A 17,884-nucleotide genomic window follows, 5' to 3' on the forward strand; every position below is an offset into this window, starting at 1 on the left:
TCAGAGTGGATGGTTATGTGCGGAGCCAAAAGAGATGGGGGAGATTTTGAAAAATTTCTTTTCTTCGGTATTCACTAAGGAGAAGGATATTGAATTCTGTAAGGTAAAAGAAACAAGAAGGAAAGTATGATGATTAAAGAAGAGGAAGTACTGGTGCTTTTAAGAAATATAAAAGTGGATAAGTCTCCGATCCGGACAGGATATTCCCAAGGACCTTGAGGGAAGCTAGTGTGGAAATAGCAGGGGCTCTGACTGAAATATTTCAAATGTCATTAGAAACGGGGATGGTGCCGGAGGATTGGCAAATTGCTCATGTTGTTCCATTGTTTAAAAAGGGTTCTAAGAATAATCATAGCAATTATCGGCCTGTGAGTTTGACGTCAGTAGTGGGTAAATTGATGGAAAGTATTCTTAGAGATGGTATATATAATTATCTGGATAGACAGGGTCTGATTAGGAACAGTCAACATGGATTTGTGCGTGGAAGGTCATGTTTGATAAATCTTATTGAATTTTTTGATGAGGTTACTCGGAAAGTTGACGAGGGTAAAGTGGTTGCTGTTGTCTATATGGACTTCAGTAAGGCCTTTGACAAGGTTCCACAAAGAAGGTTAGTTTGGACGGTTCAATCGTTAGGCATCAATATCGAAGTAGTAAAATGGATTCAGCAATTGCTGGATGGGAGACGCCAGAGAGTAGTGGTGGATAACTGTCTGTCAGATTGGAGGCCGGTGTCTGGTGTTGTGCCTCGGGGATCTGTACTGGGTCCAATGTTGTTTGTCATATATATTAATGATCTGGATGATCATTAATGCAGATGATACTAAGATAAGTGGAGTTGTGGATAATGAAGTAGCTTTTCAAAGTTTGCAGAGAGATTTAGGCCAGTTATAAGAGTGGACTGAAAGATGGCAGATGGAGTTTAATGCCGATAAATGTGAGGTGCTACATTTTGGTAGGACTAATCAAAATAGGACAGACATGGTAAATGGTAGGGCATTGAAGAATGCAGTAGTACAGAGGGATCTAGGAATAATGGTGCATAGTTCTCTGAAGGTGGAATCTCATGTGGATAGGGTGGTGAAGAAAGCTTTTGGTATGCTGGCCTTTATAAATCAGAGCATTGAATATAGGAGTTGGGATGTAATGTTGAAATTGTACATGGCATTAGTGAGGCCAAATTTGGAGCATTGTGTACAGTTCTGGTCACTGAATTATAGGAAAGATGTCAATAAAATTGAGAGAGTACAGAGGAGATTTATTAAAATGTTACCTGGGTTTCATCTCCTAAGTTACAGAGAAAGGTTGAACAAGTTAGGTCTTCATTCTTTGGAGCGTAGAAGGTTGAGAGGGGACTTGTTAGGGGTATTTGAAATTATGAGGGGGATAGATAGAGTTGACGTGGATAGGCTTTTTTCCATTGAGAATGGGGGAGATTCAGAGGACATGAGTTGAGAGTTAAAGGGCAAAAGTTTAGGGGTAACATGAGGGGGAGCTGTGCAGATCGAGCTTCCAGCAGAAGTGGTTGAGGCAGGTTCGATGTTGTCATTTAAAGTTAGATTGGATAGATATGTGGACAGGAAAGGAATGGAGGGTTATGGGCTGAGTGCAGGTCAGTGGGACTAGGTGAAAGTAAGATTTCGACACGGACTAGAAGGGCCGAGATGGCCTGTTTCCGTGCTGTAATTGTTATATGGTTATATATGGTAGTTGAATACTCTGCTTGTGGGATGTGGAAAGATAGGGAGAACTCCAGTGTCCCTGATGACTGTCACTGAGAGATGAGGTACTAGTGTACTTGGATGATAGTACTCAGGTATACACTGGAGGAGCACAAGACAAGGCTTCCAGACTGTTTGGGCTGACCGGAAGTGTACTGAAAGCAGTAAGCATAAAGGAGGGGGGGGGGGCTTGCTGTTCTGGTTAACAACAGATAGGGCAATCCTGGTCATATTATGAACAAGGAACGTGTTTGTAGCCTGGATATTGAAATTTTTGCTGTTGGACTCCGGCCATATTATTTGCCAAGGAAAATCTCACATACAGTTGTGGTTGTTGTGTACATCCCACCCTCTGCCAACCCGACGTTGGCGTGTAACATCATTTACACTGTTGGGTACAGGAGTACATTCAGCCAGAGACTCATTCCACCGGGATACAGCACTGAGCGTCATGGGAAGTCATTCCTGCCTGTGGCCATCAAACTTCGCAGCTCCTCGCTTGGAGGGTCGGGCACCCTGGGCCAGTGGGCTGGTCCTGGACTTATTTCCGTCTGGCATGGTTTACATATTATTATTTGATTGTTTGTGGTTTTGTATTGCTATGTTTGTACTCTGTTCGTGGTTGGTGCAACTGTAATGAAACCCAATTTCCCTCGGGATCAATAAAGTACGTCTATCTATCTACCTAGCCGGCTCACAGCACCTTGTCCATTCTCTCTCTCTCCATCACGCCTTCTGTTCAAAAACCCACGCATCACAATCATTTACAGACGCAATAGAAAGAATAACATCTATCCCAATTGGTTCATTTGTCCTCTTATCGATAATATAACCCAAAATAGCTGCTAGTGAGAGAACTTTCTCAGCAGTTGACATAACAAAGAAGCCACTTTAATTAGCCTAGGCAGTAACATAAAAGAAGAAACCCCTTACATATATATCCTGTGGAAATAAGATCAGGTCAAAACTGAGAGAGGTTGCTGAATGAAATTGAAGAATAAAAGAGATGAATTAGCCATGTTCGTAATGTAATGCCCTGGTCAGGAATTCTATTGCTAGGCTGTAGAAATTTCATTTTAACAGTTTCTGGAAAAGCTGTGTTCCTGCTGGTGGGATGTTTTGGTTTCGGCTAGAGATAAGAAGCCCTGCAGTTCAACTTAGGAATGTTGTGTCAGCCAATCAGGAAGGCAGAATTGGGAGAAATTTCTAGAATCTCTGGGACGGAGAGTGATTTGTGATGGACAGTAGTCTGGTAGGGGATATTTTCTTGGAGAGGACAGACGCCTGAGAGTCCCACGGGAAGGAGCATCTCCATTGGACAAAGTGTTTTGTGCAAATGAATGGCTCCAAGGAGGAAAGGCCAATACTCCTGAGAGAGGGCCCATTTGTTCAAGATGGATTTTGAGCGAAGTTCGGAGTGTGGTGTGTCCTTTCATGTAGACCGTGCGTCTGGCACTTATGTAAAAGACAACTCCAGGTTGAGCTCCAATTTTATGTGCACATTGGACTGGTTTAACTGTAATAGGCCCTTTCCTTTATTTTTCTGTTCTCTTTCCTACTAACTGTTCAATGAAACTGAAGTTTGTAAATATACTTTATTCTCATTTTATGCAGTGTATAATTTGTTATTTCTTGCCGACTGACAATTGTGTATGGGCAGGATTTACACAGCATTCGCTCAAATCAAGGTTTTGTTAAGGGGAACATCACGGCATTCCTGTTTGGTTGAACCCCAACGCATCCTGACCCTAGGTGTATATTGTTTGTGAAAAGTGGTCTCCTCACTGCTGAATCACGTGGCTGTTAACAGAGCCGGCTAATAAGCAAAGTTTTCATATGAGCCCGGTGAGGAAGGGGAGGGCTACATTAATATATTCTGTTTAATAAATATGGAGCAACGCAATGTTTGTGAGACCATAAGATATTGGAGCAGACGTTGGCCATTTGAGTCATTGAGTATGATCTGCCATTTCATCATGGCTGATCCATTTCTGTCTCAGCCCCAAGCTCCTGCCTTCCGCCTGTAACCCTTCTTGCCCTGACTAATCAAGAATCTATCAACCTCTGCCTAAAATATACCCAATGATTTGGCCTCCATTGCCATCTGTGGCAATGAATTCCACAGATTCACCACTCTCTGGCTGAAGAAATTCCTCCTCATCTCTGTTCCAAATGAATGTCCCTCTATTATGAGGTTGTGCCCTCTGTTTGCTATGAGGCAGTGTCAATGTAACATTACAGCAGTGTGCTTATAAGCAGAGCGTTTTTCAGCCTGAGCAGTAAGATTAGGGTTCGATTCCCACCACTGACTGTAGAGAGTTTGTAGGGAGTCTGTGACCACGTGGATTTCCTGATGTGCTCTGATTTCCTCCCACATTCTAAGGGTGTCGAGTTTAGGGTTAGTAATTTGCCGGAATGCTCTGTTGGCACCAGAAGCCTGACAACACTCGCACGCTGCTCAGCACAATCCTCACTAATTGGATGTGACACAAACAATGTATTTTGTACATGTGACAAATAAAGCTAACCTTTACCTTTGTCTGATAAACTAATTTCCTCAGAATAGAAAGTTCTGGGTTCAAGCCCCTGTTGAATGTGTAACCTAGACTGAAAATTCACAGATGCACTTCACTGACAAAAGAGCTGACGTATGGTTGAAGTGTTGTTACTTCAATGTACTCATGTTATTTCTTTTGTATAATACAATAATAAAAAAGATTTGAAAAGAAAGGAAACAGCTGACATATGGCTGAAACAACTTCTGTTTGGAAGGGGAAGATGATGTGAGGGACAGCAGAAATGAGACTGATGAAAATTGTTCCCTAAGCTATTTATTTGATTGTTTGTTTGTTTGTTTGTTTATATATTTATTTATCACATCTATGGGAGTAAAAAATCTCATGTTGTGCCTCTGTCACAAAATACAATCAATAAAGAGGGGAAATGCGGCAGGATATTGCCCTGACGCTAAAATTATAGCAACATACATCAAAGTTGCTGGTGAACGCAGCAGGCCAAGCAGCATCTATAGGAAGAGGTGCAGTCGACGTTTCAGGCTGAGACCCTTAGTCCTGACAAAGGGTCTCGGCCTGAAACGTCGACTGCACCTCTTCCTATAGATGCTGCTTGGCCTGCTGCGTTCACCAGCAACTTTGATGTATGTTGCTTGAATTTCCAGCATCTGCAGAATTCCTGTTGTTTGCACTAAAATTATATACATCATTTTTTGTATACATGCACACAATGATTAACAACACAAATGATTTAATACATTTGACACATTAAATATTTTTATCTTACAGAACAGTGATGTTTCCAGTTTAGAATTAATCCATTACTTGATTTCTATGTTAATGCCTCCTGATACAGATGCAAATTCCCCATAGACAGAAGATTTAAAAGTGTGGAACATTAAAACAAACTGCAGGAGGAACTCAGCAGATCGAACAATCTCAAATCGATGGGGACAGCATGGTAGTGTAGTGATTAGCGTAACACTTTACAGCGTCAGCGATTGGGCTCAATTCTGATGCTGTCTCTAAGGAGTTTGTACATTCTTCCCATGACTGTGTAGGTTTCCTCTGGGTGCTCCAGTTTCCTCCCACATTCCAAAGACTATGGTCAGGGTTGGGAAGTTGTGGGCATGTTATGTGGTGCAGAAAGCATGGCAGCACTTGTAGGCTTCCACCAGCACAAGCTCGGACTGTGTTGGTTGTTGACACAAACAACACATTTCACTGTATGTTTCAATGTTTCAATGTTCATGAACAAATAAGACTAATCTTTATCCTTATCATCTTTGTTTCTATTTTGTCCCTACAGACACAGAGGAAAATATTCATTATGCATCCATCTTCTTTGAGAAAAATAAGCCAGGTGATAAAATTGTTTTAATCTTTTCATTTTTTTGTCAAGATGGGGATTGTTGGTGATGAGTCTGAAAACCTTTGGGCACCTGATATGGCTGTCCTGGGGTAAAGCTCCTCACTCACTCCTTAACACACTGTGGGACAGTCAGCTGAGGCTCAGTCCATAACCCAGCCTTCTCTGTGCAGGTCTGATCTCCCCCCACAGATACAAGCACGAACATCTGGGCTAATATTGCAACACAAGGTTGCAATGTTGCTGGTCGGGTGCCAACTAAGGCACATTTGTGTCCTCAGAGGACATATAAAGTCAGTCAGTCAGCACAGTTCTGAATTAGTAAATGTGACTAATGTCTGATCTCCTGTCCATATCATCGCATTTCATTCTGTTGCTTGTGTCAAATCAACCTGATGGCATGATGGCAAACTGTTTGTGTCAAAGCAAATCAACCAAAAGAGGAACTTCCCTCTGACCAAATATTTTAATTTTGATTCCCATCCCAATTCCAAAGTGACAGTTCTTGGCCTCCTCTTATGACAAGATGAGGCCACCCTCCGGGTGGAGGAGCAACACTGCATAATCTACCTGGGTAGCCTGCAACCTGATGACATGAATATCGATTTCTACCCTTCCCCTCTTTTTCTATTCTCTCTCTAGTCTCATACCTCTCCTCACCAGACTAGCCCCTCTACCTGATTCCCCTCCTCCTTCTCTTTCTCCTATGGTCCACTCTCCCCTCCTATCAGATTCATTCTTCTCCATCCCTGTATCTTTCCAACCCATCTGGCTTCACCTATCACATTCTAACTAACCTACTTCCCCTTTCCCCATCTTTTATCATTTTGTAGTCTTTCCCTTTTTTTCAGTCCTGAAGAAGGTTCTCTGTCAAAAATGTCGACTGTTTATTCATTTCCATCGATTCTGCCTGATCTGCTGAGTTCCTCCAGCACTTTCTATGTGTTGCTTCAGATTTTCAGCATCTGCTGGCATTTTCCTGTTTAACATTTCACTGTATGTTTCAATGCAAGTCTCTGATCTTCCATAAGACCTCAGAACCACAAGAGATAGCAGGATTAGGCCATTTGGTCCATTAAGTTTGCTCCACCATTGAAATAATGACTGATCCTTTTTTACAAACACATTCACCCTGTAATCCTTAACCCCTTACCAATCAAGAACCCATTAATCTCAGCCTGAAATGCACCCAATGACTTGGCCACCACAGGCCACAGTGGTAACAAATTCCACAGATTCAGAACCCTCTGGCTGAAGAAATTCCTCCTCATCTCCCTTACTAATGGAAGCACTTTCCCGTAACCACTCTCTCCAGGCCTATTGGTGTCCAATTGGTTTCATTGACATTTGTCCTCATTCTCGTGAACTCCGTTGACTTCAATAGAAATAAAACGAGAGAGAGTTCTTGTTTCCCACTTCCTTACTTTCCAGTGGATTTATCACTCACATTCACAACTCCTCAGTGATCTGGAATTTTCCAAGGATCAGGAAAAAGTTTATTTCATTTACAACCATCCCTATAGCTCACAGTGGTTTATATATATTTTACCTGTATGGATGGAAATAAGTTTTCTGGAAATTCAAAATTCAGAAGTTCAAAGTTCAAAATATATTTATTATCAAAGTATGTAAGCTATATACAACCTTGAGATTCATGTCCTAACAGACAGCCACATAACAAGGAAACTCAATAGAACTCATTAAAAAAAAGTCCATCAAACATTCAATGTGCAGAAAAATAACAACAGATTGTGCAAACAATAAAAGTAAGCTAATAACGTTCAGAACAGAAATTCACAAAAATCACTCCACAACCAGGAAGACATTCATTACTGCATCCGATTCAGGGGGCTGTTAGTTGCAGGCCACAGCCTCAGTTCAGCGCAGAGTTACTCGGTGCACTGAGCTGAACCGGCCTGTCCTTTGCTTCTGGTTCATCTCCCGTCCATTTCAATCTGGCCCGGCACTTAAATCATCCAAACATCAGGTCATTGCTTATTCTGTGACCTGGGCCCTTCGGTTTCGGCCCACTCTCAGGATCAGTGACAGTTTCGGATCATACCCGACCATACCAATTAGGCCAAGCTCTTAAATTAAATCAAACCAATAAATTGATCAAATATTTGATTGATTAAATCAAGCAAAATTATTATTTTGCTATTCTTTTATCAGTAAGAGTGATATAGTCAGTTTAGGAGATTTATATTCTATTTCTCACTTCCTTTGTCAGTGTGATCCACTACTGTCATCTTTTAATTGTGATGTTTGCAATTATCACAGGGGAGAGACATGCCGCACTATCCTCCAATCAACTGTCAGATACTGTAAGTACATTGGTCTGTTGGTGAAATCTCAAATCCAACAAATATTAATTTCCAGATCAAATTTGCAGAGTCATTTAGTGATCTAAACAGATGAAATATCAACTGGCTTAAATATATACTCATTTGTCCACTTTATTAGGTACATCCCGCACCTAATAAATCGTCCACTGAGTGTATCTTCATAACCTTCTGCTGCTGTAGCCCATCCAACTCAAGGTTTGATGTGTTGTGTGTTCAGTGATGCTGTTCTGCATGCCACCTTTGTGATGGTCTCCTTTGGTCAGGGTCGACGATGGATGTTGGGTCCTAGCTGTCAAAGTTGTAACACAAGCCAGAGCAGTAGACTATGGACAGCAAGTTGTTGTCCTGCATCAGGTTCCCCCCCCCATGCAGCTGATGAATCTAAAGGAAAGGCAGAGACCAATACAGTTTGGCACCAGTGGCATCAGAGGAGTTGCCAGTCAGCGTTGAACTCAACGTACACCTGCCTTCTGCACTCCAGCTTCGGATTTTTCCCTCAGGGTTTACTCACAAATCATTCCCCATGAGTGGATATATCCGCAAGGCAGTAGGGATTTGAGATAAGAGTTTTCCTTCTCCTAGGTGAGCTTCCAACCAGAGCTGATGAACCCCATCTACCTGAAAGTGACTGGTTTTACGGTGCCAGTAACCTGCCTTTACTCCTCCTCTTGTCAGTAGAAATGGTTTTGCTGGGCTTAATTGCTAAGCCACACGTGAAGGCCAGGAGCTGGACTTCATTGTCAAAAACGATTTGAGATTCATGCTATTGGGAGCATTTAATATGTGGTAGGAGCTTATCCCCACCACCCCGACAACATCCTCCACCACCCCCTCCCCAGCTAAATTGCCTTCCTGTCAGCTTGAACCACAACTCTACACACTGTCCTTACATGTCTGAAGAAGAGGGATGCTTATGTGAGAATGCTGTTCTTGGACTAGAGTTCAGCATTCAGCACCATAATTCCCTCCAGGGAATTCAACAAGAAGCTCACAGACCTCGGCCTCCACCACGCCTTGTGTAGCTGGATCCTGGACTTCCTGAAATTTCCCAGCAGGTGGTATGAATGGGCTCCCTCAACCCTGCCACTCTGACCTTCAACACAGGTGCCCCCAGGACTGTGTCCTAAGCCCCCTCCTCTACTCCCTGTACATCCATGACTGTGTCGCCATCCACATCTCCAATCTGCTTATTAAATTTGCTGCTGTCACTACACTGATTGGGCTAATCTCAAATAATAATGAGGCAGCCTACAGAGAGTCACCACCCTGACACAGTGATGTCAAGAAAATAACCTCTCCCTCAATGTTGCAAAGACAAGGGAGCTGGTTGTGAACTACAAGAGGAATGGAGACAGGCTAACCGGTATTGACATCAATGAACCTGGGGTTGGGAAGATGAACAGGTTTAAGTTCCTCAGCATTAAAATCACCAAGGTTCTCACATGGTCTGTAGATACCAGCTGTGAGGTGAAAAAGGCAAAACAGCACCTCTTTCACCTCAGACAGTTGAAGAGGTTTGGTATGGGCTCCCAGATTCTAAGAACTTACTATAGGGGCACAATTGAGAGCATCCTGACCGGCTGCATCACTGCCTGGTATGGGAACTGTACCTCCCTTAATCGCAGGACTCTGCAGAGAGTGGAGCTGACAGCACACCGCATCTGTAGACGTGAAATTCCCACTATTCAGGACATTTACAAAGACAGGTGTGCAAAAAGGGCCCGAAGGATCATTGGGGATCCGTCACCCCAACAACAAACTGTTCCAGCTGCTACCACCCAGCTATCGCAGCGTAACAGCCAGGACCAACAGGCTATGGGACAGCTTCTTCCACCAGGCCATCAGACTGATTAATTCACAATGATACAATTGTATTTCTATGTTATATTGACTGTCCTGTTGTACATACCATTTATTATAAATTACTATAAATTGTGCATTGCACATATAGACGGAGATGGCTTGTAAATATTTTTACTCCCATGTATATGATGAATGTAAGTAATAAAGTCAATTCAATTCACTGATTCCTGTGATTCCCAATATTACACTAAAGAATCACTCTCTAATATGACCCAGGTCAGGTCTGGTTGGAGATGGGAAAGGAGGAGCAATTTCTCAGTTGAAATTCAGTCAGATGTTTTCAGCATTTTGCTTGTCTTTTACAATTTGAGATTTTAAAGATTAACCATTTAAATTTAATTTTAAGAGCTTTTAACTGCCTTTCTGTGTTTTGTTGGAGTTTCTACACTGAGTTACCTGATGCCCAGTCAGTCTCAGGACCTTGTCACTAATGTCCTGAATGTGTTCAGGTTCAGCCTGTATGGACATGAGACAAGGTGTGTGGTGATTGTGTTCAGGATCAGCCTGTGTGGACACGGGAGAAGGTGTGTGGTGATTGTGTCAATGGTCCAGATCCAATGGAAAGTCTCCATTTTGCTGTCCTTACCCAATGTTGTCCTGATTCCGTGCACCTCCCAAGAGCATCAGTGTTACAGGGAAAAGGGAAGTTTCAAGACTGATTTTGTGGACACAGAATTAACCCGTGGTTCGTATTACAATCCTGTTGGATGGGCTGTGAAAATGTTGTTTTTCTTGCAGTTTAACTTTGTTATGCTAGTTTGTATTTTTATATAATCACTGACACACATGTGAATGTTCAGTGTTTAAAGTTGCCTCAGTATTTTTCTGTAAAATTCTTAGTTTCAGAGGCTGATATCTTGTTAATTGAATCTGGCTATTTATTTAGTTAAATTACTGGTTAAATTTCAATTTCAATGGAATCAATGGTTTGGTATAAGACCAGATCCCTTTGTTTGTTCTCTTTTTTCCTTAGCTGTCTTTCACTGCCCTTCGTCTCTCACCACACTTCTCCCCTCGTTTCCTTTGTCCTGGTAACATTTGATAGAACGATCAAAAGCAAGTTCTATGCCTTTGTTAACTAACGAAAAATATTTTCGATCACAAAAGCAACAGGATCGACAGCTCCATTAGAGAGCCATCCACACAGGATATAAAGAGGTGTCACTGCTGGCAAATAGAACAATTAATGACACAAAATGTGATCATGTTTCTCAATATGAAGATCAAACCCCGCAGTAACTCACCACTGCGCTCTTGATAATACGGGACGATAATCCGGAGCCTGTCTTGATCAAACACACCACATGTCCATTTCCCTCTGTCTCTCTCAGCTTTCTGTACGATCAGACTCAGTGATTTCTCTTCCCCAGTCAGTGTTTTGTCTCCAGCAGTTTCACCGTCTCCGTTGATCCAAACCAGTCTGGTTGATGCAGTGACGCCAGACACAGAGCAGCTCAGGGTAACGGTGTCTCCCTCAGTCACTGTATCAGACGGTTCAGCTGTGACTGTGGAAACAAGCAGGTTATTTACATTTTAAACAATGACTTAATTGTTAAAACAACCGCAACATTCTGTCTCCTACCTTTCACTGTGATTAGCTCAATGGTCAGAAATGTATTTGATCCCAGAGAGCATGTGTAAATTCCAGCATCTCCAAACAAAACCGGGACAATCCTCACGTTGAAATTCTTGCCATAGAATAGTTTCACCGAGGTCCCCAGTCGATTCCCAAAGTCGGTGCTACTGACGTTGACGGGCTCATAATACTTTGCAGATGCTATTTGTTTCTGATAGCCCCGTGGTTGATGCAATAACCAGGTCCACACACCACGAGGGTACACAGCATAAAAATAGCAAACCAGGTGGAGTTCACTGTACTCTGTGCTGGGACGATAAAGGGTGTAACGCCTCTGATATAAATCTGTATCAGAAAAACAGTGGAGATCACTATCGAATTTTATAACAGTGTATTTCAGAGACAATGAGGAATAATTATCAACCACATTTATTTCAGAATTACGTGTGTTTTGTTCAGTTGTTCAAGGTTGAAATGTTGACATCTTGTGAATTCCACATAAAAGCAAATTAAATATGAAAAAATACTAATTACAATTTGGTTTCAAATTATTTTTAAATGTCATATTTGACAGCTCTTGCCATCAGTGTCGACTGAGGTGGAAAATCTAGTCAGGTGGAAGAAAGCAGCATACATGAGGTTTAGGAAGCAAGGATCAGATGGGTCTATTGAGGAATATAGGGAAGCAACAAAGGAGCTAAAGAAGGGGCTGAGAAGAGCAAGAAGGGGGCATGAGAAGGCCTTGGCAAGTGGAGTAAAGGAAAACCCCAAGGCATTCTTCAATTATGTGAAGAAAAAAAGGATGACAGGAGTGAAGGTAGGACCGATTAGAGATAAAGGTGGGAAGATGTGCCTGGAGACTATGGAAGTGAGCGAGGTCCTCAATGAATACTTCTCTTCGGTATTCACCAATATAAGGGAACTTGATGATGGTGAGGACAATATGAATGAGGTTGATGTTCTGGAGCATGCTGATATTAAGGGAGAGGAGGTGTTGGAGTTGTTAAAATACATTAGGACAGATAAGTCCCCGGGGCCTGATGGAATATTCCCCAGGCTGCTCCACGAGGCGAGAGAAGAGATTGCTGAGCCTCTGGCTGGGATCTTTATGTCCTCGTTGTCCACGGGAATGGTACCGGAGGATTGGAGGGAGGCGAATGTTGTTCCCTTGTTCAAAAAAGGTAGTAGGGATAGTCCGGGTAATTATAGACCAGTGAGCCTTACGTCTGTGGTGGGAAAGCTGTTGGAAAAGATTCTTAGAGATAGGATCTATAGGCATTTAGAGAATCATGGTCTGATCAGGGACAGTCAGCATGGCTTTGTGAAGGGCAGATCGTGTCTAACAAGCCTGACAGAGTTCTTTGAGGAGGTGACCAGGCATATAGATGAGGGTAGTGCAGTGGATGTGATCTACATGGATTTCAGTAAGGCATTTGACAAGGTTCCACACAGTAGGCTTATTCAGAAAGTCAGAAGGCATGGGATCCAGGGAAGTTTGGTCAGGTGGATTCAGAATTGGCTTGCCTGCAGAAGGCAGAGGGTGGTGGTGGAGGGAGTACATTCAGATTGGAGGATTGTGACTAGTGGTGACCCACAAGGATCTGTTCTGGGACATCTACTTTTCATGATTTTTATTAACGACCTGGATGTGGGGGTAGAAGGGTGGGTTGGCAAGTTTGCAGATGACACAAAGGTTGGTGGTGTTGTAGATAGTGTAGAAGATTGTCAAAGACTGCAGAGAGCCATTGATAGGATGCAGAAGTGGGCTGAAAAGTGGCAGATGGAGTTCAACCCAGAGAAGTGTGAGGTGGTACACTTTGGATGGACAAACTCCAAGGTAGAGTACAAAGTAAATGGCAGGATACTTGGTAGTGTGGAGGAGCAGAGGGATCTGGGGGTACATGTCCCCAGATTCCTGAAAGTTGCCTCACACGTGGATAGGGTAGTTAAGAAAGCTTATGGTGTGTTAGCTTTCATAAGTCAAGGGATAGAGTTTAAGACTTGTTATGTAATGATGCAGCTCTATAAAACTCTGGTTAGGCCACACTTGGAGTACTGTGTCCAGTTCTGGTCACCTCACTATAGGAAGGATGTGGAAGCATTGGAAAGGGTACAGAAGAAATTTACCAGGATGCTGCCTGGTTTAGAAAGTATGCATTATGATCAGAGATTAAGGGAGCTAGGGCTTTACTCTTTGGAGAGAAGGAGGATGAGAGGAGACATGATAGAGGTGTACAAGATAATAAGAGGAATAGATAGAGTGGATAGCCAGCGCCTCTTCCCCAGGGCACCACTGCTCAATATAAGAGGACATGGCTTTAAGGTAAGGGGTGGGAAGTTCAAGGGGGATATTAGAGGAAAGTTTTTTACTCAGAGAGTCGTTGGTGTGTGGAATGCACTGCCTGAGTCAGTGGTGGAGGCAGATACACGAGTGAAGTTTAAGAGACTACTAGACAGGTATATGGAGGAATCTAAGGTGGGGGCTTATATGGGAGGCAGGGTTTGAGGGTCGGCACAACATTGTGCTCCAAAGGGCCTGTACTGTGCTGTACTATTCTATGTTCTATGTTCTATGAGGAGGTGGGACAGGTTAAGGCTGTGGACGTAACAGATCGATGAGCACTGATCTGGAAAGGAGGGATATCCCTGCAGGATGGTTTTAATGGGGTGGGTTTTGCCATGAAGATTGAGCTGGTCTGGTGACTTCCCCATGAGTGCCCCAGACCCTGTCACTCACTCTCACACAGGACCAGTGTGTTACAACAATCAGCACATACACTCGAATCTTGTAAACACCCTGGATCATGTCTCCAAGGGGGACCAACTGATCATCAAGGGAGATTTCAATATCACGTACAGAAAAGATTTGCAAGGAGGAGAAGAGTAAAATCTAACTCCAACAGAGCCCATCTATTGGCAGCTGCAGCTTGGCTAAAGTTTTCCAAAGTTCTTGTTCCCTTCAGGCAAGTGGAATCCTTATGTACAAGTTCTAATTATTCTGACAGGAAACCACCTAGAGTTTCACAAGTTTTGTCTATTTCCCTCCACAGATGCTGCCTGACCCTCTGAGTTCCTCTTTTCTTTTTGCTCTGGATTCCAGCATCTGCACTCCCCTGTGTCAGATATAACGTTGTTGTCACAGGAATATCTAATCCATACGAAACCACTCCATGTGCCTGACCCTCTTTACAATCACTCTGACAGCAAGCTGGGTGAGTTCAAATCAACACTCTCCTGGTGTGCATTTGATTCTTTTTGTATTTAATGTTTCTCAGAGGTCTCATCTGACCTTTTTTCCACAAGTTTGTTTACTTTTTTTAAAGGTCTTTCAAAGCATTTTCCTCTTTCTCCCCAATACCTCCCTGCCGGGTAACATGCACAACATGCAGAAGAAACTCAGCAGGTCAGGCAACGTCGATGGAGAGGAACAAACAGTCAGCGTTTCAGGTGAAGACAGTTCATCAGGAGTGGAAATGAAGGGGAAGAAGACAGAATAAGAAGTTATGGGAGAGGAAGGAGTACAAGCTAGAAAGTGACAGGTGAAGCCAGGTGAGTGGGGAGGGGAGACAGGCAGGAGAAGAAGGAATCATATAAGAGAGAAGAGTGAACCATGGGAGATAGGTTAGGAGGTGGGGAAACAAAGAGGAGGTGATAGTGAATGAGTGGGCCAGTGAAGGAGTGGAGCTTTGAGGCTTTGATTCAAGAGTGTCTGGCAGTTTTGGCAGTTGGTCTGTGCAATCAAATCAATCAAGATTTGAATAGATCAGCAGAAAGCCGTTGATTAGACAATCAAGATTTGAATAGCTCAGACTCAGCAGAAAGCAGCTGATTGGGCAATCGAGGTCAGGTGACCAAGCATTTTGAAAAACTCAAATAGATAGATAAAGGGGTAGCTCAAGCGGAGCGGCCAGTGAGTGAGTGGGCCAGTGAAGGAGTGGAGCTTTGAGGCTTTGACTCGAGAGGTTTCGACGAGAAGAGGCGCAGGACAAGCTGGCTCACAGTTAGTCTTTACAACTCCTCCTGAGACGGTGATGTGCCTCTCATGTGAGATGTGGCAAGTCTTGGAGGAACGCCCCGCTCCCGCAGAGTCACATCTGCCAGAAGTTCATACGGCTGGGCGACCTGGAAGACCGTGTAAGGAATCTGGAGCAGCAGCTGGATGATCTTCGACTCATAAGGGAGAATGAGGCAGTCAAAAATGAGAGCTACAGGGAGGTAGTCACACCTAGGCTGTCGGAAGCAGGTCATTGGGTGACAGTCAGAGGGGGGAAAGCGAAGGTGAGCACACAGGTAGTGCAGAGCACCCCTGTAGCCATTCCCCTGAATAATAAGTTTACCATCCTGGATACTGTTGGTGGGGATGACCGACCAGGTGTGAGCCATGGTGGCAGGGCCTCCGGCACTGAGTCTGACCCGGTGGTGCAGAAGGGTGGGACGGAGAAGAGGAGAGCTGTCGTCATTGGAGACTCTATAGTCAGGGGAGCAGACAGGAGATTTTGTGGATGTGAGAAGGACACCTGCATGGTTTGTTGCCTCCCGGGTGCCAGGGTCCGGGATGTCTCTGACCGGGTACACGGCATCCTGGTACGAGAGGGAAAGCAACCAGAAGTCATGATACATGTTGGTACCAATGACATAGGCAGGAAGAGGGATGAGGTCCTGAAGTGTGAGTTTCGGGAACTAGGCAGAAGGCTGAAGAACCGGACCTCAAGGGTGGCGTTCTCAGGATTGCTGCCAGTGCTACGTGACAGTGATGGTAAGAATTGGAGGAGATAGCAGTTGAATACGTGGCTGAGGAGTTGGTGCAGGAGCAGGGTTTTAGATTTTTGGATAATTGGGATCGCTTCTGGGGAAGGTGGGACCTGTACAGATTGGGTAGGTTGCACCTGAACTCGAGCGGGAGTTATGTCCTTGCAGGTAGGTTTGTTAGCATGGTTCGAGAGGGTTTAAACTAATTTGCAAGGGGGATGGGACCCGGAGCGATAGAGCAGTGAAAGAAGTGCATGGAGTAAAGCCAGATCTACCATATAGAGAGGATTTGAGGAAAGAGAAACAGAATAAACGGTGTAAAGATAGTAAGGTAGAAGGGCTGAAATGTGTGTACCTCAATGCAAGAAGCATCGGGAACAAAGGTGATGAACTGAGAGCTTGGATACATACATGGGATTATGATGTAGTGGCCATTACAGAGACTTGGCTGGGACCAGGGCAGGAATGGATTCTCAATATTCCTAGATTTCAGTGCTTTAAAAGGGATAGAGAGGGGGGAAAAGGGGAGGAGGGGTGGCATTACGGGTCAGGGATACTATTACAGCTACAGAAAGGGTGGGTAATGTAGCAGGATCCTCTTTTGAGTCAGTATGGGTGGAAGTCAGGAACAGGAAGGGAGCAGTTACTCTACTGGGGGTATTCTATAGGCCCCCTGGTAGCAGCAGAGATACAGAGGAGCAGATTGGGAGGCAGATTTTGGAAAGGTGCAAAAATAACAGTGTTGTTATCATGGGTGACTTTAACTTCCCTAATATTGATTGGCACCTGATTAGTTCCAAGAGTTTAGTTGGGGCAGAGTTTTTTAAGTGTGTCCAGGACGGATTCCTGTCACAGTATGTGGACAGGCCAACTAGGGGGAATGCCATACTAGATCTAGTACTAGATAATGAACCGGATCAGGTCACAGATCTCTCAGTGGGTGAGCATCTGGGGGACAGTGACCACCGCTCCCTGGTCTTTAGCATTATCATGGAAAAGGAAAGATTCAGAGAGGACAGGAAAATTTTTAATTGGGGAAGGGAAAATTATGAGGCTGTAAGGCTAGAACTTGCGGGTGTAAATTGGGAAGATGTTTTTGCAGGGAAATGTACTATGGACATGTGGTGATGTTTAGAGATCTCCTGCAGGATGTTAGGGATAAATTTGTCCCGGTGAGGAGGATAAAGAATGGTAGGGTGAAGGAACCATGGGTGACAAGTCAGGTGGAAAATCTAGTCAGGTGGAAGGAAGCAGCACACACGAGGTTTAGGAAGCAAGGATCAGATGGGTCTATTGAGGAATATAAGAAATCATGAAGGGACCTTAAGAAGGGGCTGAGATGAGCAAGAAGGGGGCATGAGAAGGCCTTGGCCAGTAGGGTAAAGGAAAGCCCCAAGCATTCTTCAATTATGTGAATAAAAAAAGGATGACAAGAGAGAAGATAGGACCGATTAGATATAAATGTGGGAAGATGTGCCTGGAGGCGGTGGAAGTGAGTGAGGTCCTCAATGAATACTTCTCTCTGGTATTCACTGTTACGTACCCCGTAACTGGGTTGCCAAACCAGCAGAAATGGATCACTCAGTTGGAGTCTGGAGTACTAGAACTAAGAAAGTTTTATTAAAGAAACAAGCAACACAGTCATCGAAAGGATAATAAATGCAACAATTCAACAATGATAACCACACATGTGCACAGAATTAAGATAACAGCATCAATCAAGCTCTATCGTTGTCTAGGGGTAAATG

The 17,884-nt window shown here is 43.7% G+C and overlaps 1 protein-coding gene across 1 annotated transcript in view; it reads right to left on the reverse strand.

Annotated features, from left to right (window-relative positions):
• LOC134349884 (uncharacterized) overlaps window positions 1-17,884 on the reverse strand; it is a 73,562-nt gene that overhangs the window by 16,737 nt on the left and 38,941 nt on the right. Inside the window, exons 5-6 of the mRNA XM_063054850.1 lie at window positions 11,394-11,732; window positions 11,056-11,316 (exon numbers count right to left, since the gene is read on the reverse strand). Coding sequence (XP_062910920.1) covers window positions 11,056-11,316; window positions 11,394-11,732 — 600 coding nt within the window. The remainder of the gene's footprint in view (window positions 1-11,055; window positions 11,317-11,393; window positions 11,733-17,884) is intronic.

The sequence above is a fragment of the Mobula hypostoma genome, chromosome 7 (assembly GCF_963921235.1).
Source record: "Mobula hypostoma chromosome 7, sMobHyp1.1, whole genome shotgun sequence".
In the NCBI taxonomy this organism is placed as follows: Eukaryota; Metazoa; Chordata; class Chondrichthyes; order Myliobatiformes; family Myliobatidae; genus Mobula; species Mobula hypostoma.